We start from the raw sequence: 26,519 nt of genomic DNA on the forward strand, positions 1-26,519 counted from the left end.
TTTTTTAATCTAGACTACTTACTCTACTTGATTTATTTTCAATATTAAAAATTTTACGTTGTTTCTTAAGACACAAACTAACACAATCGCACCATACACAAGTTGAAAAGAAAGTAAATAAATTGATAAACCGAGCCAATTACGTAGCAAAAACACCGCAATTGGGTATTGCTTAGAATAAACACAGTAACTGCAGGCTCCGACAAGTATATGTGGGGTTTTACCTAAGTAATGTTGTAGTTGCGGGGTTTTTCCTTAGTTCCACGCATGTTTTTGTAGATGCTGGGTTTAGCATTTCTTTCAGAATATATAGTTGGGGTTGTAAATACTGTACTTTTTTTAAATAATCATGTAATATAAACCCTCTAGATCAAATTTTCGCTCCTAACTCAATTTTCATAATTTTTGCATATGCGGTGTTTTTCCTAAGGACGGCAGAATTATACTTACAACTTTTATAGTGATTGAAAAGACCTTTAAAATGAGCAATACCAAGTGTCGATTACATTCAAACTAAGCGAGATATTCTGCAAGAAAATTAATGACTAATATATTTTAAGAAGAAATGAGAAGTATATTTAACCCCTCATCCATCATAATTTAATTACATCGTTTTCCTTCTCCAATACTCTTTATTATAGTGTTAGTTATATGTTAAGAAAGTTGGACTGGTTTAAAATGAATGGTTTTGGAAAAAATTAAATCAAATTATAGAGCGCATTTTTAAATTTTCTTTAAAATCTCCCTTTTCTCCATGTAACTCGAAAATGATAAGAGATACAAAAAAAGGATACCACACAAAAATGTAGGGTTTTTTCAGATAAAAATTTCCTTTTTATTTTGCAATACTGTTATTATTTTCAAGCTAAATGGAGAAAAAGGAAGATTTTTAAGAACATTTAAAAATGCTCTCCAAAATTTGATCTTTTTTCTTTAAAAACCATTCATTTTAAACCCGTCTAACTTTCTGAACATAAAAATAACACTATAGTAAAAGGTATTGTAGAAGGAAAACGATGCATTTACATTTTGGTGGATGGGGGTTAAAATTACTTCTCATTTTTTCTTAAAACAGATTAGTTATCAATTTTGTTTGCAGCATATCTTGCTTAGTATTAATGTAATGGACCTTTGGTATAGATCATTTTTAAGGTCATCTCAAGCACTACAAAAAGTATTGGTAGAATTATACACCTAATATCGACTGTTTCTCTGTTATTTCAAGTTGAATACAGCAATTTGAGAATGTTCCAAAAAACAAACTATTTTCACCTACCATATCTCTTTTTGTATTATAACTAGAAGAGTTATGGACGCAAGTGTCTCTTTGTTTTTTTATAACTTACAAAAATGGTAAATAAAGTTTTTTTAGTTAGATGCATAGTTTTTAAGGTATTCGCAGATATCCGTTCAAAAAGGTATTATGTTTCAATGAAAATGGCCAAGTTTCAACCACGAATAACTCAAAAAGTATTGAGTTTTCAAAAAAAAATATAGAACAGTTTTGCTTAGAATTAGGTTCTTTAGCGAATTCCGTAATAATTTATTCCAAAAATTTTTCCACCCTTGAGAAGGGGTGGGAACCACCCCCAAGATAAAGGCACACATCGGCATCGTGTAGACTTTGAATTAGGAGATAAGTAGAGGCTAGGCCGAAAATTTTATTAAAATCCATGCCGTAGGATAGAGTTCGGAGGTAATATCCTATTCTTGCTCCCATTCAGAGGCGTATAAATTTATTTTCAAATTTTAAATGTAAAATTTCTCGTTTTTTGATAAATTTGAAAACTTCTCTGGTAAATTAAAGATGGTGAAAATAATTTTTAAATACAACAAAAAAAAAAAGGATTTCTAAATCTTTATAACGAACTTTACACATTTACTTACTGTATTTGCTTAAGATTTTTTCTTTGAAAACTCACACACGAACTGACTACTGTACGGTAATTAGCGCTTTTATATACGAATATAATATTTCAAAGTTGCAAAAAATTCAATAAAAAAATTATAATATTTATTCATCATATACAATTAAATTTTATTATGTTTGTATTCATGGTTACTTTTAATTATATACCAGCATGCACACTTTCAAAACTACCCAATGGTACCCAAAAATGACATGATAAAAACTGTTTTTACTAATTAAATAACGCTCGTTTATAATTTTAATATTATAAATTAATGTCGACGCTGTAAAACCAATATTTTCAAAGATAACAATTTTTCAATATAATCATCATTAAGTAGCCTATAATTATTTTTTCCACCGTAGGCCTCCCATAAACGTTTCCAATGATGTCTATATTGAGTTTCTTGCATCCATTGGTTTTACTCTTTTATACAGGGTGACCAGAAACTCTACCGACAAACGAAGAGGGGAGATTTCTCAGATTATTTCATTCACAGGAGATTCTGACCAATAAAAAAGCTACATAAATAAAATGATTTTAACTTCAAATCGTATAGTAAGATATTTGATCACGTGTTAATTTCTGTCCAATCAGATTAAAATTATACTGAGAATTATCTACCGTAGAAAATTACCGATATAATTTTTTTAAGTAGATTGTTTCTGTTTAGTGGCAACCAGTTTCCTAGTTTTGACAACTGTCACATTTAAGAAAATAGACATAATACGTATTAAAAATAATCTTACAAATATCACACGACAGTAAGAATAAATAAGAAAATAATGCTTCATTTTTACTCAAATTTGTTGTCATTGGGCAATAGCCCTGCGGGCCTCGAGCCCTGCGGGCTCTCGTGTCTATTGCCAGACAACAAATTTTCGAAAAACTGTCGCATTATTTTCAATTTATTCTCACTCTCTTGTGATATTATACCCGAAAATTTTTGATAATTTCCCGTCATCATGTATATTACGTCAGATGCTCTTCGTTGCTATGAAAAAATACATTCAGTGACATCAATGACAATTAATGTTTTAAAAATGATAAAAGTAATGACTTTTAACCGTCAAATATTTATAACAACTTTGTGTTTAATTGTACTAATTTGTAATTACACAAATAATTTAAAATAAAATTTTGGTTTTAAACAGTTTTATTCATGAAATAATCGCAACAAATTGCACTCGATCTCTAAAATTAATATATAAATTTTGCCCTCGTCACACTCTGACATAATTTCACTCGTCTTCGGCTCGTGAAATTAAACCTGTCAAAGTGTCACTCGGGAAAAATTCAATAATTTAAGAGCTTTTGTGCAATTACTACTGATAACTTTAAGACAATTTATTCTCTATATATTTACTCTCCAGAAATAAATCGATTCCATCCATTGCGAATTTCTAGTACCTATCGGTCATAGGCGTCCATCTTGGGCAGGGCAACAGTTATTTTATCGCATGACTTTTTTTGTCTTTAAGTTTTAAGCATTTTTGACACTGGATTATTAAATTGTGAGGTATGCTAGTACTAAAAAGTACTCTTGCTTTAAGTCGGTAGGACACACCGTTTTTTAAAAAAATCGATTTGAAAGTTTTTCGTTTGGAATTTGAAAAAAAATTGAAAAAAATTAAAAAAGAAACTATGTGTTTTACTAACTTAAAGCAAGAGTAACTTTTAGTACTCGAATACCTCATAATTTAATAATCTAGTGTCAAAAATGCTTAAAAATTAAAGACAAAAGTTATGATAGAAAGTAACTGTTGACCTACCCAAAACGGACGCCCATGACCGGTACTATAAATTCGCAATTCATGAAATCGATTCATCTTTGGAATATAAATAAATGTACCAATTTTCGTCTTTCTAAATGGTCTTTTTTTAAATTTTTTTTTTGAAATTCAAAAAACGAAAAATTTTCAAATCGATTTTTCTAGAAAATGGTGTATTCTATCGACTTAAAGCAAGAGTAAGTTTTAGTGCTATAATACTTCAAAATTTAATAATACAGAGCCAAAAATGCTTAAAAATTAAAGACAACAATGTTATGCGATAAAATAACCGTCGCCCTACCCAAAACAGACGCCTATGGTCGGTACTAGAAATTCGCAATGGATCGAAAATATTTATCTCTGGAAGATAAATACGCGTACAAATTTTTGTTTTTCTAAATAGAAGCGTTCTGGAGGTATTTAGCAAAAACTCATTACAATAATACGCCATCCTCAAAGAGCTCTAGCTCCCTTAGGAAGCATTTTTGGACTAAGTGAATTGGGTTAAATTGTGTTAAAATTATCTGAAGAATATTCTGTCTTCGTTTGTCTGTAGAGTTTTTGAACACCCTGTATAATCCGTTAATAATTAGTCGTTCTTCTCTTCGGTATGGATCTTGTTTTGGTCTTCATTCCAGTTAGTATGTACAATCATTCAAGCTTAGAATGGATCCAAACCTCGCAATTCTAATCGCCTTCATCGATGTTCTTGAAAATTTGGAACTAAGTTCATTTTGCCCTCCTCTTCAAACCTGACTTAGTCGCAAAGTATGCTTTTTATTTTTAAGGGGTGAAAACTAACCCCTACTCCAATAAATTGAAAACTAATGGATTAAAGCGGTATTGAGCCATAATTATGTTTAAATATATTAAATGTTGATTGTCTTGAATCATGACTTTAATATTTTGATATTTTATAGGTCACCAACCCTTAAAGCAATCCCTCATACAAAGAATATTTAAAAAATATGATAAAGACACATAAAATTTTTTTATTTTGGATCGTAATAGGAGAGTTTCTTTCCTTCAAGTACAAGAAATCTGACACTTACTTTTTTTAATATCGCAACCATCAAAAACTACCCCTAAGAATGAAAATTAGGAAAAAATTGAAAATTAATAGACATAATAACATTAAAAGGGTATCCACTACAAGTAGTTGAAAACCACAAATTTCTAGGGGTAATTTTTGACAAAAATTAACATGGAAGGGGCATATAGAAAAAACCAAAGCCAATGCTGAAAAAAGTATAAATCTTTTAAAATCACTAGCCAATCGCCAATGGGGAACCGAAGAAGAAATACTGTTAAGAGCATACAGAGCCCTAATAAGATCTAAGTAAGACTATGGATCAATATTATATATGCCTGCCCCTAAAACTTATTTAAAGTCACTAGATACAATTAAAAACACTTCATTAAGAATATGCCTCGGAGCCTTTAGATATAGTCCTACAGAAAGTGTATAATATGTCGAATCGTGTGAACCCCCTTTAAATATTAGAAGACAACGTCTATTAAACTCCTATTTTGCCAAGGTCTCTGCAAATCCTAATAATATATCTTGCCAACTCATTAAAAATATTCAGTTAACGGGAACACACAGTTCAGCTATTTCCAATTCATCTCTACATTTCCTATTGCCACTCTTAGAAAATATTGACCTTGATCTCAACACCCCCATTATTCAGCCCAATACTCCACCTTGGCTAAAAATATTACCTGCCTTTAACGTAAATTTGTGCAGATATAAGAATATGGAAACCTCCACGATACTCATGAGACAAACTTTTAACGATATAATTAATAGAGGCAAGTTTGATAACATAATTTACACAGATGCATCTAAAGATGAAGAAAGTGTAGGATGTGCTGTTACTTCCACAAATAATACACTAAACATAATGTACACAGATGCATCTAAAGATGAAGAAAGTGTAGGATGTGCTGTTACTTCCACAAATAATACACTAGCCATGTGTAGACTACCCAAGATGACTAGTATTTTCACAGCTGAACTCTACGCCATACTCAAAGCTCTAGAAGTTCCAATGCAGGGTACCAAAAATTTAGCAATCTGCACAGACTCATTATCATTCATACATTCAATTATAAAAATTTATACAACAAATCCAATAGTTATTAAAATCCATGAAAAATCTACAGCACTTGCTAAATCAAATACTTCAGTTTCGATTATATGTAATTCGTCACATGTTGGTATCAAAGGAAACGAGAATTCTGACCACGCAGCAAAGGAAGCACGTCGCTATGATCTTACAGATGAAAATATTCAGTTGTTTCAAGACATAACAACTGAAATCAAAAAGTTATCCGCCTCAATGTGGCAAAATCAGTGGAGCAAGTGCACTACCCAATTAAAGTCCATCCAACCAAGCATTTTAGGACCTAGACTGGTAAAAATGGAAAGGAAACCGAAGACCATCATCAGAAGGCTCAGAATTGGGCACACCCGCCTTACCCATGGATACTTGATGGTTCCCGAAGAACCTCCAAACTGCCAACACTGCAACACTCGACTAAGTTTACTGCACTTACTTGTGGAGTGCAACCACTACGAAGCAGGACGAACCAAATATGGCATCCACGGAAATTTGTGTACTATTTTAAACTCTAAAAACAAATTGTGTAATGTGATAGAGTTCCTTAAACATTGTAAAGTATACCACCTACTGTAAATTTAACTTAATTATTTATTGTTATTGTAATTTTCCTTGTGTCAATGGCCGCAGCAGCCGAGACACGTTAATTGAAATAAAAAAATATATAAAAAACCTGACACATACAAGTTTTTAATTTGATTCAACCCCTAAAAACTACCCCTTATCATAAAAATGGGGAAAAATTTTTTTTAAGGCGTTACAAATCTAAGTTAATAAGCCTCTTCGGAAATTTAAGAGAGCGTGTGAAATACTAAGAAGCCGTTCTAATAATAACTATAATAAAACGGCTCAATTAAAATGTAGCAACTTTAAAAAAGTGTCTGAAGGTAAAAAAAAGGTTATCTTTCAACTGAATAATGAAGTTGCAAAAACACTTAATGAAAATCGAATGAAACTTGTTCCGATTGTAAAAACAATTATTTTATGCGGTCGACATAACATTCTTTTAACCTTCGGAGTACGGATATTATTTGCCTTACTTAGATTACGATGATGGGTCAAGCGTGACCCATTCTCATTTTATTTATAAGGATGTTTTAAATAGTCAATATTATTAAACAGTATCTTTAATTCAAGAAAAAACAAACAAATATAACAATTATAATCCTAAATTATTGTATTTAAATTTTTTAAGATGGCTCCCCATGGGCATATACTAATTCGCTCCGGCAGCCTGATTTTAATACCTTACAGAAAACGGGTATAGGTAAATTCGCTCCGGCCTTATATTTGAATACGTATACGTAAACAGAGACGGTTGCGATTTACGTGTACCTACAAACATATTGAAAATATTGTTCGCAATCCGAAGACCGGGTCAGGACTGACCCGGCATCATAGATATTACGTAGAGGAAAAACTATAATTTGGATGTTCAGGAATTATATACGAAAAAATAGATTGAAACAAATAAGGAGAACTTACGATCAATCGGATTTGTAAAAAAATTATTTCATAAAATATTAACCCGGCACCTGCCACGTGGGACTACCATCAAATATTTGGTATTTCAAATTTGTTAACCGTCCTGTGCGTCATAGTAGCTTTCAATAATATTATATAGCATAGATCTGTTTGTGTTTGAAGTGGATATTTAGTGTCATTCTGAAATTGTAGCTCTAAATTCGAATTGGGGTGTCATCATCTGGCAGTAAAATTTTTTTGTTTTTGATAAACAGGTCAGATTTACATTTTTTTTTTGTAATAACTAATCTAAATTATTAACATATTCTCTATACTCAATAAATTTTAATTTTCTTAGATATTTTACATCACTTCATTTATTATGGGTTGGTACTTGCTAATTTGCTTATAACACCTTTTTAATTTTATTTTTTAACTTTTATAATATATTAGTAGCTAATAAGTTAATAAAACATGTTTTTTTTATATTCTTGTGTAACTCAACACATTATTTTGTTTATAAACAAGTAGATCACAGAAAATTTTTAAGGGGTGCTCTGAGCACCCCACGTGGCAGTTGATGCCTTGCAAAGCCACGTGGCAGGTGTCCGGTTAAGAAATAAGTGAATTTCGGGTCACGCTTGACCCAGTCTTCGTACTCCGAAGGTTAAGAGGGCACAGATATGTTGGTGCTGATCCTGACCTGGAAGTTAACCAGTACAGTAACAAAATATCGTCTCTTAAATTAAGTGAATTTTACGTTAGATATACCCGTTGAAAAATTACAAGAGTGAGTTGGTGAAGTTCCTGCGTAGGAGTTGCATCAGATACACTGTAAGTCATATTACATTACATCAATAACAGTATTAAACAAGAATAACCATTTAATAACACAAGAATAACCTTCAATTATTTCAATAATTACAAACAAGAATTCGTTATCTTTTTGTGTTTTACACCGGTTGATTGTCTTGTTATTGTCTTAATACAGGACCGTAATCAGATCAAATGACTTATTTCAATGTTTATTTAAATGGATAACATAAATTCCGAATTAGCTCCTTCTGCAGTTACCAGTACTCCTTCTAATGCTAGTTTTCCATCCAGAAAGCAATCTGTTGTATTCAGCTCGTTGGAAAATGTAAAACTTGAAGATTACCTTATATCACTTGGATCAGTTATATCTCCAAAAGATATACTATTCATCTCACGTATATCTAATAACAGAATTTGTATTTATTTATCTAAAGAAGAATTAGTGGACAAATTTATCAATATTCATCAAGGAAAAATCAGAGTTAACAATCAAATAATACAAGAAAGAAGATTAATTACTCCTAGTGAACGACTAATATTATCCAATGTATATCAATTCCACATACTATTCTAGAAACAGAACTACAGAAACTAGGTGTTAAATTTATGTCTCCCATATCATTCCTTAGAATTGGCACATCTCGTCCTGAATTTCAGCACATACTAAGTTTCCGCAGACAGGTATATATTTCACCTTTAGTCGACCTAATACTTCCTGAATCCTTATTAATTTCTAATGACAATACAACCAATAGAATTTTTATATCTTTAGACCAACATTCATGTTATATTTGTAAAAATATTGATCATGTAGCCTCAAACTGTCCTCAAAAAAATAATAATTTCAGTTCAGTAATAAATAACACGTTAACTACAGCAGACACTATATCTGACGTGACAATACATTCAGCACAAATCCATTCTGGACCGAATCATTTTGTAGAAGATAGTCAATCTAAACAACATAACAATAAAGACTTTAATATAACAAACAAATGCGACACACCAAAGCCAGAAACCGAGAACGCGCCCACAAATAAAGATATAAATGTTAATGAACCAGGACCAGAAACCAATGAATCATCGTTCACTCCACAGTCCACAAATTAACGAAGAGTTAACCCTACAAATACAGAGCAAAAGATCTTTCTCTGAAACAGTAACACCACCTGATACTCCCGAATGCTTTAAACAACCTACTACAGATACACGTTCAAAAAAGAAGAAAACTATTCAAACAAGAGATACTATTGATATAAAGAAACAGATGGAACCAACTAAAGCATTTTTTGAAGACGAAAAAAATCACACTGTTCTTAATTATCAAGAAACGATACACTTTTTTGAAAACGCATATGGTTCAGCTGACACATTGAGTGTTGCTCAAACTTTCACAAAAGATATTGAGGGATTACTAGAATTATTAGACAACATCTATCCTCTGTTCGATGAAAAAATCATGAAAACACGTTGTACAAAAATTAAACGTTAAATATCTAAACAGTTGGATGTATTATCTTCCTCCTCCGAAATAGATAGCGATCAAGTACAAGAATAAAATTTAACATATACGTATAACAAAATGTCAATACTACAGTGGAACATAAACGGTTATTACACACAACTAGAAATGCTTAAATTATTAATTGCCAAGCACTTACCGTCAATTATATGCCTCCAAGAGACTAATTTTACTGAACAGAAATTAGCAAAATTAAACGCATTTAAAGGTTATCATAAAAACCGACATGATTCTAAAAAAGCTAGTGGAGGAGTTTCCATTTATGTAAATAATTCATTGGAGTCTGAGCAAATACCTTTAAATACCAACTTTGAAGCAGTAACAGTAAGCATAAAAACTCCCAAAATTATTAATATCTGCAACATTTATTTTCCACCAAATACTGATATAAGTATAAAAGAAATAACTCATATTTATAGATCAAATTGCATCGCCTAAGATTGTAGTGGGAGATTTAAATGGGCGCAATCCACTTTGGGTATCTAATAGGTATAACAAAATAGGACACATAATAGAAACTGTCATTAATAACACCAATATCACTCTGCTTAACGATGGATCTCCAACAAGATTTGATTCTTTTACTGGAAACACTTCCTGTATCGACTTATCTCTTGAAGATCCTTCTTTAGTACAAAACATAACTTGGGAAGCTAGTACACAACTGTATGGGAGTGATTATTTTCCCATATTTATACATTTCGAAGATAAACAAGAAATTCAACCTTACACTAGATGGAATACAGAAATAGAGGATTGGTCACCATATACACAGTTCGTGGAGAATCAACTGGATTCTTTTTCAGATCCCTCTCCTAATGATAATATAAACGACATAGTAAATAAATTTTTCCACCTACCTCTACCGAAAGTATACTTTTCCGGACCTGATTGTAGGGAGCAAAGTTGTACTTTTCCTCCCTAGGGAGGAAAATATTTTTCCTCCCTAGGGAGGAAAAGTAAAAGTGACGTCATGGTATTTCATTCATGAAATATAACTTATTGACGCCCTGTACAATATCTATTTTCTATTACGTAAGTATCTATACATTTTAACGTTTATTTAAAAACACTCTGTATTTTGCAGAATGGTAAAAAACAGTAAATTGTTATTCTGATTTAACAATGTTTACATTAATAATTTGACTTATATTTGACAGTTGACAGTTATATTGTACGTACTTGTTAGTTTTAGTTCTAATAAATTTTGTTGGTTAGTTACATAAATAAATTAAGCAAAAATGAAAAAATGACTTGTTATTTGAGGAAGGTGGAAAAACCATATGTATAACATGGGAGTAAAGTGCCTTTTCCTCCCTTGAATGATTACTGCCCTCCGCTACGCGTCGGGCAGTAAACTTCATTCTCGGGAGGAAAAGTAGCACTTTCCTCCCTTGTTATACAAATAGCTATTCCTCCGTCATACTTACCGCGGCAGATCATTTCATCGGAAAAAAGAAAATAGTAAGAAATCGCATAGGAGTACCGTGGTGGAATAATCACTATCAAGATGCTATAAAGAAGACTCACAGAGCTTTCAATAGATATAAAAAACAGAAAACACAAGAAAATCTCCTGGAATATAAGAAGTTAAGAGCCATAAGTAGAAAAGTGGTCAAAGAAGCAAAAAAGGAATCATGGAAAAAATTTTTATCAACAATAAACAGTACAACCCCGGCAGAAATAGTGTGGAAACAAATTAACAAAATCTCGGGACGTCACACAAACTCTTCAATAAGATATTTAGAATATAATAACAAAATTCATACATCTAGACCTCAGATAGCTAATGCATTAGCCTCATCATATGAGTCATATTCAAGTAATGAAAATTATTCTCAAGAGTTTTTACAGTTTAAGACTAAAGAAGAATTAGTCGAATTTAGTCATAATGAAACCGATAGCCTGCCAATAAATTCACCAATATTAGAAGAAGAGTTAACTGAATCTATAAATTCTATTAAAAACTCAAGTGCAGGTCCAGATGATATCCCTATCATTTTCCTTAAAAAGTTGCCTAGAAATGGAACTGCCTGTTTACTAAAGATATAACAAAATATGGCTTGAAGGAGTGTTTCCAAACACTTGGAATAATGTCTACACAATACCTATCCTTAAGCCTGGTAAACCACGTTCAGACCCAAACTCCTACTGGCCGGTATCGTTAGGATGTGCAATGAGCAAAGTACTCGAGAAATTAATCAACCAACGCCTTATTTGGATACTCGAGCAAAGATCTGTTATATTTAACAAACAAAGTGGATTTCGTAAAGATAGATCAACCCTAGACAACTTAGTTGACCTCGAGTCCGAAATACACGAAGCTCTAGCAAATAATCAGAGCTGCATAGCGGTATTTTTTGATATAACCAGAGCATTTGATACAGTGTGGCGCCATGGTATAATTAAAACTTAACAGGAATTAGGTATACAAGGAAATATTCTAAATTTTATCACTAATTTTTTAAAAAACCGAAGCTTCCAAGTAAAAGTAGACGATTTTATTTCTGACAAAAGAATACAGGAAAATGGTTCCCCCCAAGGATCATCGATTAGTGTTCCTCTTTTTCTTGTTGCAATAAATAGCATTATGGAAAATGATACTCCACCAGTAAAGAGTAGACTATACGCAGATGATCTCATAGTTTATTGTAAAGGAAGAAACATAGAACTAATTAAACAAACTTTACAAGATGCTATTTTTAAATTAGAAAAATGGTCAATAAAATCGGGAATGAAATTTAGTGCCAATAAAAGTAAATGTATTCATTTCACCAGTAAACGCAATGTTGGTAGTCCCGAACTTTCGATGTTTAATCAAAAAATAGATTATATTGATTGTATCAAATTCCTTGGAGTATATTTTGACAATCATTTAAATTTTAAGCAACATGTTTATCATCTTAAAAAATCTTGCCAACAATATTTGAACATAATGAAGGTCCTATCCACTAAAAATTGGGGATGTGATCAAGATATCTTATAGACAGTATACAGTGCGTCCATAAAGTAATGCATAAATTCATTATTTCGTAAACCGGCGACTTTAAAGAAAAATCCCGAAACGGGTCGATTTTTATTTTTAATTTCGGATTTTTTGGCATATACATCATACTAGTGACGTCATCCATCTGGGCGTGATGACGTAAGAGTTGATTTTTTTAAATGAGAATAGGGGTCATGTGATAGCTCATTTGAAAGGGTATTCAATTCTCTATTCCCTAATATAAACATTAACATAATTATTTATACAAGGTGTTCAAAAAAACATTTTTTTAATTAAAATAATTGAGACAAAAAGAAGAATATATGTAATTTATCTAATTCAAAATACGTTTTAATTTTACCAGAAAACAGGAAAAAAGGTTTATTTGACAAATAAATATTGTTTTTCGCTTAAATTCAATGTTAAAGCTGCCACCCACCTGCCTCTTGCCAGTTTGAACATTTCGTTCAAGCGAAAATCAATGTTTATTTGTCAAATATTTTTTTTCTGCTTACTGACAGTAGGAAAACGCATTTTGAATTAAATAAATTACATACATTCTTCTTTTTGTGTTAAGTATTTTAATTAAAAAAATATTTTTTGAACACCCTGTATAAATAATTATGTTAATGTTTACATTAGTGAATAGAGAATTGAATACCCTTTTAAATGAGCTACCACATGACCCCTATTCTCATTTAAAAAAATCAACTCTTACGTCATCACGCCCAGATGGATGACGTCACTACTATGATATATATGCCAAAAAATCGAAAATTAAAAATAAAAATCGACCTGTTTTGGGATTTTTCTTTAAAGTCGCCGGTTTATGAAATAATGAATTTATGCCTTACTTTATGGACGCACTGTATAAAAGCCTTATTAGATCTAAAGTCGATTATGGCTCAATAGTGTATGGATCTACCAGTCAATCACTTTTAAAAGAGTTGCAAACAATCCAAAATGCTGCTGTAAGAATAGCCTTAGGATCTTTTCGTACGACACCCACAGATAGCTTACTATGTTTAGCAGGAGAAATGCCTCTGGAATTAAGAAGACAATACCTAAGCCTAGCATATGCCGCAAATGTGTCAGCAAATAGTGAAAATCCCGTCAGAGATAATGTCTTTGCTTCTCGTTTTCACACAACATACCTTCAAAAGAAAAGATCTAAGCCTCCTTTCTATGAAAGACTTAACAGATACATGTCCAGGAATAATATTGTCTTCCCTACGTTATACCAAACCAACCTCTTTACCACTCCTCCTTAGATTGTCAGAAAACCCTTTTTGGACATGAGTTTAACAAAGACTAGTAATCAACTGAATGCGTCCATTATGGTTAAACAATTTTATAGTAATATTGATAAGTATCAGAATTATCAACATATATATACTGATGCATCCAAATCAGAAAAAGGAGTTGGATGTGGTTTTGTACACAATGACTGTACTGCTTCATACAAAATCTCGAATTTTAGCACAGTACACACAGGAGAACAATTCGCAATCTACAAAGCATTAGAATATACCATAAATGTTAATATAGACAGATGCCTAATAATAACAGATTCTTTAAGTTCTATTAGCAGCTTAGGCACCATTTACCTAACCCATCCTTTGTTGCGATTGATAAAGAACCATTTATACCAACTTCAGCAAAAGAATGTCATAGTAAAGTTTATGTGGATTCCGTCGCATATAGGTATACATGGTAATGAAAGAGTAGATGCTGTAGCCAAATCTTCAGTTAACAACGAATAGTTAACAGACACCACATACAGGAAAGATTTTCATCACTGGATAAACTCCACACTAGGTAAACGGTGGCTTCAGACCTGGAACCAGTCTCAACAAAAGTTGCGGGACATAAAAACAACAGTTACAAGATGGAAGAGTAAGTGTACCAACAGGAAAGAGCAGACTATATTAAATAGACTGAGATTATATTAGGACATACACGCCTAACACATGAATACCATATTACTGGAAGTGTAAATCCAATGTGCGGTAGGTGCAGTAACAGCTTAATTGTAAAACATATTTATTACTTGAATGCCCGGCATATGCAAACAACCGGAAAAAGTGTAAACTACCGATAACGATACGTGAGTGTTTAGAAGAGGACTGTGACTTTTCGTCAGTTTTGAGTTTTTTTAAATCAATAGGGATCTACAACCAAATATAAACATCAACACTGTAAAAATCAATGTATGTATGTGAAAATCTATGTATACGTATTAATGTTAATTTATGTATCTCTCTATGTATCAACAATTGTTAACATAAACTTTGTAACACCGAGTGGCGCTTATAACCATATAGGTTGATGCGCCTTAAATTTAAATAAATAAAAAAAAAGATGTTGGTGCTATTGATTTGGAAATGAAATCGTCTGAATCAATCAATAATTCAAAAGAAAGAAACTTCAGGCAACTTATTAAACACAGAGTTGATGCAGGTGATCAGATTCTCGAACACCATTTCAAAATACTCCCAAGAATTCAACGTTTATAAGTAAAACAACGCAAAATGACCTCATAGATTGTTGTGGCTCTGTTATTGAGAAAAAAATGTTGAAGCGGGTTAAGTGAAGCAAATTTTTTCTATTTTGGTAGATGAAACAACTTCGACATCAGCTTCAATGTACATTATGTGTGGGATATGTAGACAAAGAGAAATACCATTTAAAAGGAGATTTTCTAACAGTAGTAGTGCAGGATTTAACTGGAGAGGCAAATGTCAAGCGGGAACTCAGACATTTAGGGCTAGATATTTAAAATCTTCGTGGGCAAGGTTACGACGGTGCACAGTGGTCCTTTCTGACGATCTATGGTTGCAAAAGTATTACACCACAATTAGTCGGAGAGATAGAAGCGGATTTTGTGCGTGATAAGTAGAGAGCAGAATATATGCAAAGGGCATATAGATGCATATGTTGCTTATTTTCAGACAACAAACACAACATTGCATATTTAAGCTAAACACGATTTATTTTGAATATTTTAAAAATAAATTATATAAAAGTTTAAAATTTTCCTCTCTTAGTTGGAATTTTATAACTTCGATATGAACGAGCTCGTTATTTATCTATCTATCGCTTTCCTATTACTACCTGAATTTAACAATTATGGGTGTTCCCAGAAAAATATTATTTTATTAGCGTAGCAAGTCTTAGGTACCTACCTGCTTTTAAGGGTCTAATAATTATTTGGTCAGTTTCCGGCCAACATTTGTTTAAAGTAAACGTTGTATCGTATTTAGTGTTTTTGAAGCGATTGGTATATATTAAATTTAAATATGCCTACCATTCAAAAAAGTGCTTGGATAAAGTGTTTTCCCGAGTTAAAGCTAAGTGGAGACAAAGTATTTTGCAAGGCCTGTTCCAAAATCGTAAATTGTAGATCTGGGATGAATGAACTTTACCCTTTGAGGAAGTGTGAGTATCGCTAAATCTGGAATAATAAAGTTGTGCTGCTGCTGCTCTCAATAATTAGATCTGGAAGAAATATTTTGGAAGATAGCCCGACAAAGCACGTCACCTACGGCTCGATAACACGATAAGAGTCCCACCAGAGATCAATCCTTTTGAAGACGCTTCTTCTTCTTAAAGTGCCGTCTCCTCAATGGAGGTTGGCTACTACAATTGCAAACTCTTCCCTGTCTTCAGCTGTTCTTATTAGCTGTTTAAAATTTAGCCCTGTCCATTGTCGGATATTTTTGAGCAACGATAGTCTTTTCCTTCCTAGTCCTATCGTTCCCTCGATCTTTCCTTTCACTACAGAGTGTAACAAAAATACAAGTCATAAATTAAACCACATATTCTGGGACCACAAATAGTTCGAATGAACCTAACTTACCTTAGTACACATATGCACACAAAAGAAATTACAGCCCTTTGAAGTTACAAAATGAAAAAGGATTTTTTTGAATATATCGAAAACAATTAGAGATTTTTTGTTGGAAATGGACATGTGGCATTCTTATGGAAAGAACATATTATGGAAAAATTTTAGTGAAATTTTTGCACCCCATAAAATCTTTATGGGAGTTTTGTTCCCTTAAACCTCCCCAAACTTTTGTGTCCGTTCCAAATAAATTATTATTGTGGTGCCATTAGTTAAATTCAATATTTTTAAAACTTTTTTGCCTCTTAGTATTTTTTCGATAAGGTAGTTTTTATCGAGTTGCAGCTTCTTTTTTAATATGTTTACATAAAAATTTTATGAGGGTTTTGTTCCTTTAAAACCCCCAGATGTTTGTGTACGTTCCAATTAAACTATTACTCGGTACCAGGAGTTAAACACGATGTTTTTAAAAATTTTTGCCTCTTTGTATTTTTTTGATAAAGCATCTTTTATCGAGATGTGGCTTCTTTTTTAATATGGTTCAAAATATACTTAAAAATGTAAATCATAAATAAATTTTCATATTATTACCAAGTCTCCATAATCGTACTGTTGGGTTATTACTGTACTGATTTATTTATTTGTGAACTATTACGCGAATTGACTTTTAATTATTATTAAATAAATAAAAGACTTACTTGAAATTGTTTAATTTATAACACTTACAATTTAACACTTAATTTTACAACAATATATCTAATTTATTTTACACTTACATACTAACTTATTTAATTCATTTGCAAATATTTATTTATCTACTTTAAAAATACATTTCAACCCGTTCACAAAAACGTAACAATATAATATCGCGTCGAAATTAGTAACTGACTGGCCTGCGAATGAGTTTCGGTTCTTTATATTATATACTTCGGCAGCGCTCGCTCCGAACGCCGTGGATAGGAATGGTATTGTCTCGTAACCCCGGGAAGCATCGAGAATAATTAGGCCGGGTTGTGAGGCGTCACAGTACTTTACCATATACAAATATGTGGTGGATTTGACAAATATTCAAATATCTCGATAAACACTGACTTTTGGAGAAAGTAATAAGAGACAAAAAAGTTTTTAAAAACTTGTGTTTAACTAATAGCGCTACAATAATAATTAAATTGGAACGTGCACAAAAGTTTGGGGGGGTTTAAAGGAACCAAACCCTCATAAAATTTTTATGGGGTGTCCAAATTTCATTATCATTTTTTTCTTAAAATACTACTGCCATAAGAATACAAGATATTCATTTTCAATAAAAAACCTCTAATAGTTTTTGATATATTGAAAAAAATCGATTTTGATTTTGTAATTTCAGAGGGCTGTAACTTTTGTTCCGTGCACATTTGTACTAAGGTAAGTTAGGTTCAGTCGAACTATTTTTGGTACCAGAATATGCGATTAAATTTATGACCTTATTTTTGTTACACCCTGTATAAGTTGAGCATATCGGTACTTATTATTTCTCAGTATGTGGGCCAGGTATGATGTTTTTCTAACTTTCACTGCGTTGAAAAGTTCTCTTGCCTTGCCAATTCTATGCAGCACTTCTTCGTTTGAGGTATTCGATGTCCACGAAATTTTGAGAATTCTCCTGTAGATCCACATTTCAAAGGCCTGCAACTTATTTATGGTTGATATTTTAAGGGTCTATGTCTCAACTACATAGAGAAGAGTCGACCAGACGTAGCATTTGTATAAACGTAGTCGAATTTCGAGATTTATTCGAAAATCACAAAGCAGTTTTTTGATTTTTTGGAAAGATTTTCTGGCCTGTTCTATCCTCGATCTTATTTCTAGATCAGGATTTAGGCTGCTATCGATCCAACATCCCAAGTACTTAAATCTATTGACTTGTTCTAAAATGTGCCCATTTATTGTGCAAGGTTGAGGTACGTTTTGGTTTTTCGGATTGACATCACTTTGGTTTTTTTAATGTTTATTTTCATACCAAACTGCTCACAGGTCAATTTGGTCTTGTAGATGAGTCGTTGTAGACCCAAGTCGGAATCCGCAATCAACACCGTATCGTCGGCGTATCTGATGCTGTTGATATTTACGCCATTCACCTTTACTCAATCCTTGGAGTCCTCCAGTGCCTCTTTAAATAGAAAGTCGGAGTAAGGATTAAACAGCAGATGCGACAGAACACATCCCTGTCTAACTCCCTTCCTAATTTCTACTTCTGCAGATGTGGAATCCTCGATTTTAACTCTGGCGTTTTAATTTCAATACAAGTTCTTTAGTAAATTGATGTCTTTTCCATCTAAACCGACTTCTTGCAAACGTTTAAGACTCACTCATCTGCAATGAGTGCATTACTTTATTGTAGTAAAGAAAAGAGAGACGTTCTCACAAACAATTTATTTTACAACTGACGACCGGTTTCGATGTCTACAATATTCACTGCATCTTCAGGTCACGGTAAAAGTAAAATTAAATGCAACAAATAACAAAAACCAGAGTTAGTTAAGTGGTCTGGTTGAAATCAAAGGGTAATGATCAAGCCAATATTAAAGTATATATATTTATGCATACATATAAATACTCACATGTACGTAAATATGGTGTATAACCCTCACACTCGCATACATGCAAGCATTCAAATGTAGTGGCAACAAAAGTTTGTCAATTATAAGTATAAAATATACACTTACTTTCCGGTATAAGGGAAATAGTAGTATTCAGTATCATACTTTTCCTCTATACTATGCTAAAGGGAGAGTTGGTAGAGGAACAGATTAGAATGTAACACATTAATTAAAAATATAAAAATAACATCATTTTATATATAACTAACAAATTTTTTTGTTTTTTTTTTGAGGGGATTAATAAGGAAACACGACATTAAACCGTGAAACCAAAAAAATTTGTTAGTTATATATAAAGTAATGTTATTTTTATATTTTTAATTAATGTGTTACATTCTATTTTGTCCCTCTACCAACTCTCCCTTTAGCATAGTATAGAGAAAAAGTATGATACTGAATACTACTATATTCTTCCCTTATACCGGAAAGTAAGTGTATATTTTATACTTATAATTGAGATACTTTTGTTGCCACTACATTTGAATGCGTGCATGTATGTGAGTTTGAGGGTTATACACCATATTTACGTACATGTGGGTATTTATATGTATGCATAAATATAATTATACTTTAATATTGGCTTGATCATTACCCTTTGATTTCAACAAGACCACTTAACTAACTCTGGTTTTTGTTATTTGTAGCATTTAATTTTACTTTTACCGTGACCTGAAGATGCTGTGAATATTGTAGACAGCGAAACCGGTCGTCAGTTTAAAAATAAAATGTTTGTGAGAACGTCTCTCTTTTCTTTACTACAATAGTATGGACTCACACATGCAACTCATTCATTTTTTATAAGTAGTTCTTCGTTTGATAATAAGAAAGTGAAATCCATTGCCAAATTTATGTCAAACAGATGTACAAATATGTTTAAATAATTGCAGATAATAAAGAAATGCAGCTTAGAATCATCCCTGCTGTTAAAATCAGTCCATAGTACTCTAATGGAGCTCATGGGCACACAAGCTTCAGAGTCTGTAGCAGAGACCCTGAACAGTCAAATGTATTTTGAATCACTGAAATGCATTCGATAGCAGACAGAAAGCACATTTTGGGGACCACTAAATGACATCAAAATTACAGGCAAATGTAAAAAGAGAAGAATAGGTCAACTTATTGATGACAATGGAGAGATAATGGTGGACAAAAATAGTATCAATACCTGGAAAAATTACATACGAAATTTCTTTTTTGACAAGAGGAAGAACCAGTCCCCAATACCTAGGGAAACAGGATCACGTATACTAGTGACAGAAATAAGAGCAGCCATAATATCACTAAAAAAGGAAGAGCTCCATGACCAGACGAAGTACAATCTGAATCTCTTAAACTTCTTGATGATGAATCGTTACGAATAATATGTAAAATCTTCAATAATATCTATGACACAGGCAACATCCCAAAATATTGGCTAGTTTCAGAATTTATTACCTCACCAAAGAAACAGGGAGCAAAAAAGTATGAAGAATATAGGCTAATAAGTCTAATGAGTCATACATTAAAACTTTTTCTTAAAATTATACATACATCTTAGAATATACAAGCTATGCGAAGAAAGAATACGAGACGCACAGTTTGGATTCATGAAAGGCGTAGGTACTAGAGATGCACTGTTTAGTCTACAGGTTTTATTTCAAAGATGCAGAGATATGACCTGCGATCTTTACACCTGCTTTGTGGACTACCAAAAAGCATTTGATACAGTTCAACACCGAAAAATAATGGATGTTCTAACAAAAGCCCAAATGGATGATAAAGACCGACGTATAATACAAAATTTGTACTGGAACCAATCAGCCACAATAAGAACGAATTTTGGAGGTGAAACAACGGAAGCGATGAAACAACGGAAGCGATCCAGATTCTACGAGGCGTTAGACAAGGTTGTATACTTTCACCTATATTATTTATACCGCCTATATTTATAACGCCTTGGACAATTACGAATATGAAATATGTACTTCAAAATGGAGAACGCCTTAACAACATCCGCTATGCAGACGACACCGTTATTTCTGCAAACCATTTGAATAGTTTACAGCAACTAATAAACAAGCAAATGAAGTAAGTGAAAGATTTGTACTTCAAGTAAATATATCAAAAACTAAATTTATGATGATCAGCAAAAATAAAATTAGAGACGCCCAACTACAATCAATAATACACCAGTGGACCGAGTAAAACATTATAACTATCTTGGACCAATAGTAAACGAACAATGGGATCACTCACAAGAAATAAAATGTAGAATAGAGTAGGCTAGGAGTGCATTCAATAACATGACCAAACTCTTTAAAAGCCACAACCTTAATCTGGAGATAAAAATAAGGCTCCTACGATTTTATATCGTCTCAATATTGTATTACTGAGTTATTCTGGACACTCACTGAAGCAATGGAGAAAAAACTTAAAGCCTTCGAGATGTGGCTATACAGGCGAATCCTAAGGATATCATGGACTGACAAGATAACCAACCAGACCGTATTACGAAAAGTGGGTAAAGAAAGAGAGGTGATGTATACCATTAAAATGAGAAAGTTAAAATATCTCGGACACATAATGAGAAACGTCACTAAATACAGATTACTGAAGGTAATCCTTCAAGGTAAAGTATTTGGAAAGCGAGGAATTGGGAGAAGAAGAATATTGTAGTTAAATAACGACCTTAGGAAATAGTTCTCCACAACAACTAATCTATTTAAAGCATCAATATTTAATAAATAGCAACTTTTCAATAGCATTTATACATCAGGAAAAATACCACAAGAATGGCTTTTATCCACCTTTGGTATTATACCAAAAAAGATGAATGCCAAACAATGTAGTGATTACCGTACAATCAGTATGAAGAGCCGTGTACTGAAAATATTCCTGAAAATTATACACACTAGAGTACACAGAAAACTAGAACTGGATATCAATGATACCCAGTTTGGATTCCGAAATGGACTCGGAACAAGAAAAGCGTTGTTTGCACTGAACGTTATGTCTCAAAGATGTCTTGACATAAATCAAGATATATTCATGTGTTTCATAGATTATAACAAGGCCTTTGATAAAGTGCGGCATGATCATCTAATCAGACTCCTGGAAGAAAAGAATTTAAATAAACGAGACATCCGACTAATAGCAAATGTGTACTACAATCAGAAAGCAGTGGTGAGAGTAGAGAATAATACCACTGAAGAAATTGAAATAAAGCGAGGTGTAAGACAAGGGTGTATACTGTCACCAACCCTGTTTAATCTCTGTTCCGAAGACGTAATGAATAGAACACTCTCTGAGCAATCCATAGGTATTAAAATAAATGGTGTTAGGTTAAACAACCTGAGATTTGCCGACGACACCGTTCTGATCGCAGAAACACTTGAAGAGCTACAGACATTGGTGAATAAGATAGCAGACTGCAGCGAAGAATATGGACTATCTTTGAACATAAAGAAAACTAAATTTATGGTAATATCGAAATCAACATGAAATATCCAAAATCTATATTTACACAATGAAATTATCGATCGAGTTAGCAAATACAAATATTTAGGCACTTTTGTAAATGAACACAACGATAGCTCAGCAGAAATCAAAATAAGAATAGAAAGAGCCAGATCCATATTCACTAAAATGAAGAGAGTGTTCTGTGGAAGAGATTTGAGCCTTGAAATGAAACTTCGCCTGATGAGATGTTACGTACATGCTGTGCTGTTCTACGGAATGGAGTTATGGACGCTGAAAAAGATTGATATAAAAAAAGTGGAGGCATTTGAACTGTGGATGTATCGCAGGATCTTGAGAATATCATGGACGGAGAGAGTCACAAGTCATATTTACGATCAAAAAACGAAAACTGCCATATTTGGGACACATTACAAGAGGCGAAAAATATGAACTGCTTCGAATAATTATGCAGGGGAAGATAGCAGGAAAAAGGTCCATAGGAAGAAGACGAAACTCCTGGCTAAAGAATCTACGGGAATGGTATAGCTGTAGCAACAACGAATTGTTTCGGTCAGCAGTTTCGAAAATACGTATAGCCCTGATGATCGCCAACCTTCGTAACGAAGATGGCACTTGAAGAAGTTAATAAAATAATCATAGCCAGAATGATCGCCAATATTCGAAACGAATAGGCACTAAAAGAAGAAGAAATTACTTCCAAAATATGGTAAAAGCTAGTACATGCACATCCGCGAATGAGTCTGGAAACATACCCTGAGCAGCAGCGTCCACTTCTTCTTGAGTCGTTCCAGTTATAGCCCGACATTTCTCGACCCATTTCGCACTATCAGTTGTTAGGTGAACACCATAGTCCTAAAATAAAAATTAAATGAAGGCGTTAGAAGTAAAACCGCCTAAGTGCAATTTTCACGGAAAAGACTTTAGTGCTGTTTCACGTTCTGAATATTGTTTGGTAGTAAAATCGACTACGCTCTAACTCTACTTTATCGCCATCATTTGATGAATAGAAAAAACAACCAAAATGAAATTCACCAACCGTTAACAGCAGAAATCGCCTTAGTGCACCTAGGCTGTTTTACTTCACGGTTTGGATTTGTTTATGGAGTATAGGTTATACTGCTCGAGTAAATTAATAGCAGTGTTTAAGTGATACTTTTGTTTGCAGAAATTATATATTTTGTCATTAGATTCATTACAATATTTGGATTATGTTTTTGAGGAAGGATTCATTATTTTGGATTATGTTTGTCAGGGAAGTTATAATGATTTTTGGAAAAAAACAGACAATAAGAATCTATTAGTTAAGAACTGATCAAGTAAATGTGATTGCTTACAGTGACTCACGCGGCGGTCAGAATAAGAATAAAAATATAAGCAAATTATTCATACAAATTGTTCGCAGTACACATATTGAAACTATTGACCACAAATTTTTTGTACCTGGTCTCACCTATATGGAGTGCGATCGGAGTTTCGCTCTAATAGAAAAACTGAAAAATAAAAATCCTGAGATATTTGTACCTGATCACTGGTGTGACTTAATAAAAAAGTGTTCAAAAAATTTGTTTTTCTTAAAATGACAGATTTTGTGTCCCTTTCAAATTTAAATAATTTCATTAAAGATACAAAAAAGGATAGCGAAAATCATGTGATCAAATGGAGGGACATTAAGTGGTTTAAATGTAATAAAGACCAAACATACCAATTTTCTTTTAACAATACTTTAGACGAAGACGAAGAAAAATGCAATAAGAATGTTGGACTACTGGTGAATAATGTTAATTTGGAGCCCCTTGGAGATCAAGCAAAATAAAAAAAATTAAGTTTCAAAAATGGGAAAATTTACAACAGCTGCTAGATTTCATATCCCCCATTTACCATCAATTCTATAACGATTTGCTGCATGAGTCAAAGCCGCGAAAATACAATGAAAAAAGCAAGCACTGCTGTTGAGTCTTCCAAAGAAGATGAAAATGACTAGATTATAAGTAACTTTAGTGTTATAAAAGAGTAAAATTGGTGTTTTTTTATAAAAAAATAAGTAATATTAATTGAAAATTAAGCTTTTGTTTAAGCTCGTTTTATGTATTATGAAGTCATTTTTGCTTAAAGGTAAAACAACCTAAATGCATTTTTTTTTTGTCAAAAGAGGTAAAAAAAATAAAAGTATTTTCTCGCCAGAAGTATCTTTAAAATTTTATACTTATTTTGAATTGTTTACTAGTTTAAAATTTTTAATTTGGACGTCCAGTACTTTTAAAGGATCAAAAACTATAATGCTTTATTTCTCAAAATGTGTATTTTGCTACTTAGGCGGTTTTGCTTCTGACCCCTTCAAATAGTTGTGTTAAGTAAATTAAATTAACGTTAAGTAAAGCGAAAGTAAGGAGCAGTAATATATTTATTTAATATTATTCTCGAAAAAAAAAGGCAGTTCTTATTTATACAAGAATAAAAAACCGCTAAACGGCGTAAAAATGAGTGGCGCATACAATATTCCAGCTACAAAAAATCTGATATTAATATTACGTGGCGCGAAAATGTATTTTCATTTTGATGCAAAACAAAATTCTAGTTTTATTTTAAAAGATTTTTCCATAATATTTTCTCAATTTGAAGTAAAACGCGCCACAAAAGAGTAACTTTGATACAGTTTCAATTTTAAAATTGTTTTGTGGCGCGTTCACTTCAAATTTAGCAAATATTATGCAAAAATCTTTTAAAATAATACTAGAATTTTGTTTTGCATCAAAATTAAAATACATTTTCGCGCCACGTAATATTCATATCAGATCTTTTGTAACTGGAATATTGTATGCGTCACTCATTTTTACGGCGTTTAGCGGTTTTTTATTCTTGTATCAGGAGTTTTTCAAAGTTATTTATAAATTAAATGTAAGTTGAATGCAATGTTTCTCGATTACACGTTAAGCTTTATAAATGGTCGCCTTTGTCGCATTACCTCCCAAATGATTTAGTGTCCATCGAATGTACATGTAGATGTGAATGTAGATTTTTTTCTATTCGAAATAGATTGAAAAAAAAAATATTGGGATGGCCGGTAAATAAACTTGGATTGCCCGTTGCCAGATCAAATTTAGCGTCGTAACCACTACAACTACATAAACCATTTCGGGAATAATTGTTAATTGGGTTATACTTTTGCAGCTTAATAACTTCTAAACGGCTTAACCGATTTTGATCACTGAACATAAGTTTCAAACGTATTGACAAGTAGTATCTGATGCATCTTAGGTCAGGTATGATAACTGAAGCTATTATAGGAATTATTAAGCTTGAAAACCCGTTTTTCCCATAGATAATAGATTTGATCATATTTATGAAGACTCTAACTTAAAAATTCTAATTCTTCCGAATAAAATATGATGTATACACCGTTAGATTTGCCTAGAGTCCTCCTACAAACACTCAGTTATTGGCCCAATTCGTAGGTGGAAATTTTGAGTAATTGTCAAAAAACCAAAATTTTACAAGTTTAGTTTTTCAGTTTTTCGGCTATACTGAGCCGTGTATATGTTTGATCCTGATGGCTTACATATAATTTGAAATCTTAACTCAACACTATTGATATAGTGTATGTATTTGCGGTTCTCCTGTATCTTCTTGAACCTAAGATATTTACCCCCACAAAATATGCCGTTTTGTACCTACCATGTCCTATAAATAACTGGCATATGGGTGAACAAAAGTCACAAACTACACCGATTCTGAATCTGCCCTGAACCCCTCTTCAAACACAGAAAAAAAATTCAGATCGGTTTAACTTTTCCACACACATGCATACATACATACATATCCACAAACATTTTCCTTTTTTAAATATAAATTGAATCATATTTCTGAGCTCGGTAACTTTTGAATTGTACAACTGATTTTCAAAATTAGACATGCATTGGAAAGATAATGATCAGTACTATGAGAAGTTGTTAAGGTCGGACTTAAATTTTCGAAGTTTTTGGG

The 26,519-nt window shown here is 32.5% G+C and overlaps 1 protein-coding gene across 2 annotated transcripts in view; it reads right to left on the reverse strand.

The window, feature by feature from the left end:
* Positions 1–23,380, reverse strand: part of LOC114328142 (uncharacterized) — a 60,471-nt gene extending 37,091 nt beyond the window's left edge. The window contains exon 1 of one of the 2 annotated variants that reach the window (XM_050662689.1): positions 23,291–23,380. In XM_050662689.1, coding sequence (XP_050518646.1) covers positions 23,291–23,355 — 65 coding nt within the window. In that variant the 5' untranslated portion in view covers positions 23,356–23,380. Of the gene's footprint in view, positions 1–1,887; positions 1,997–23,290 lie in introns of those variants that run through there. The other variant, XM_028276918.2, reaches the window with a different exon arrangement.
* Between the last annotated feature and the right edge of the window lie 3,139 nt (positions 23,381–26,519).

The sequence above is a fragment of the Diabrotica virgifera genome, chromosome 9 (genome assembly GCF_917563875.1).
Source record: "Diabrotica virgifera virgifera chromosome 9, PGI_DIABVI_V3a".
NCBI lineage: Eukaryota > Metazoa > Arthropoda > Insecta > Coleoptera > Chrysomelidae > Diabrotica > Diabrotica virgifera.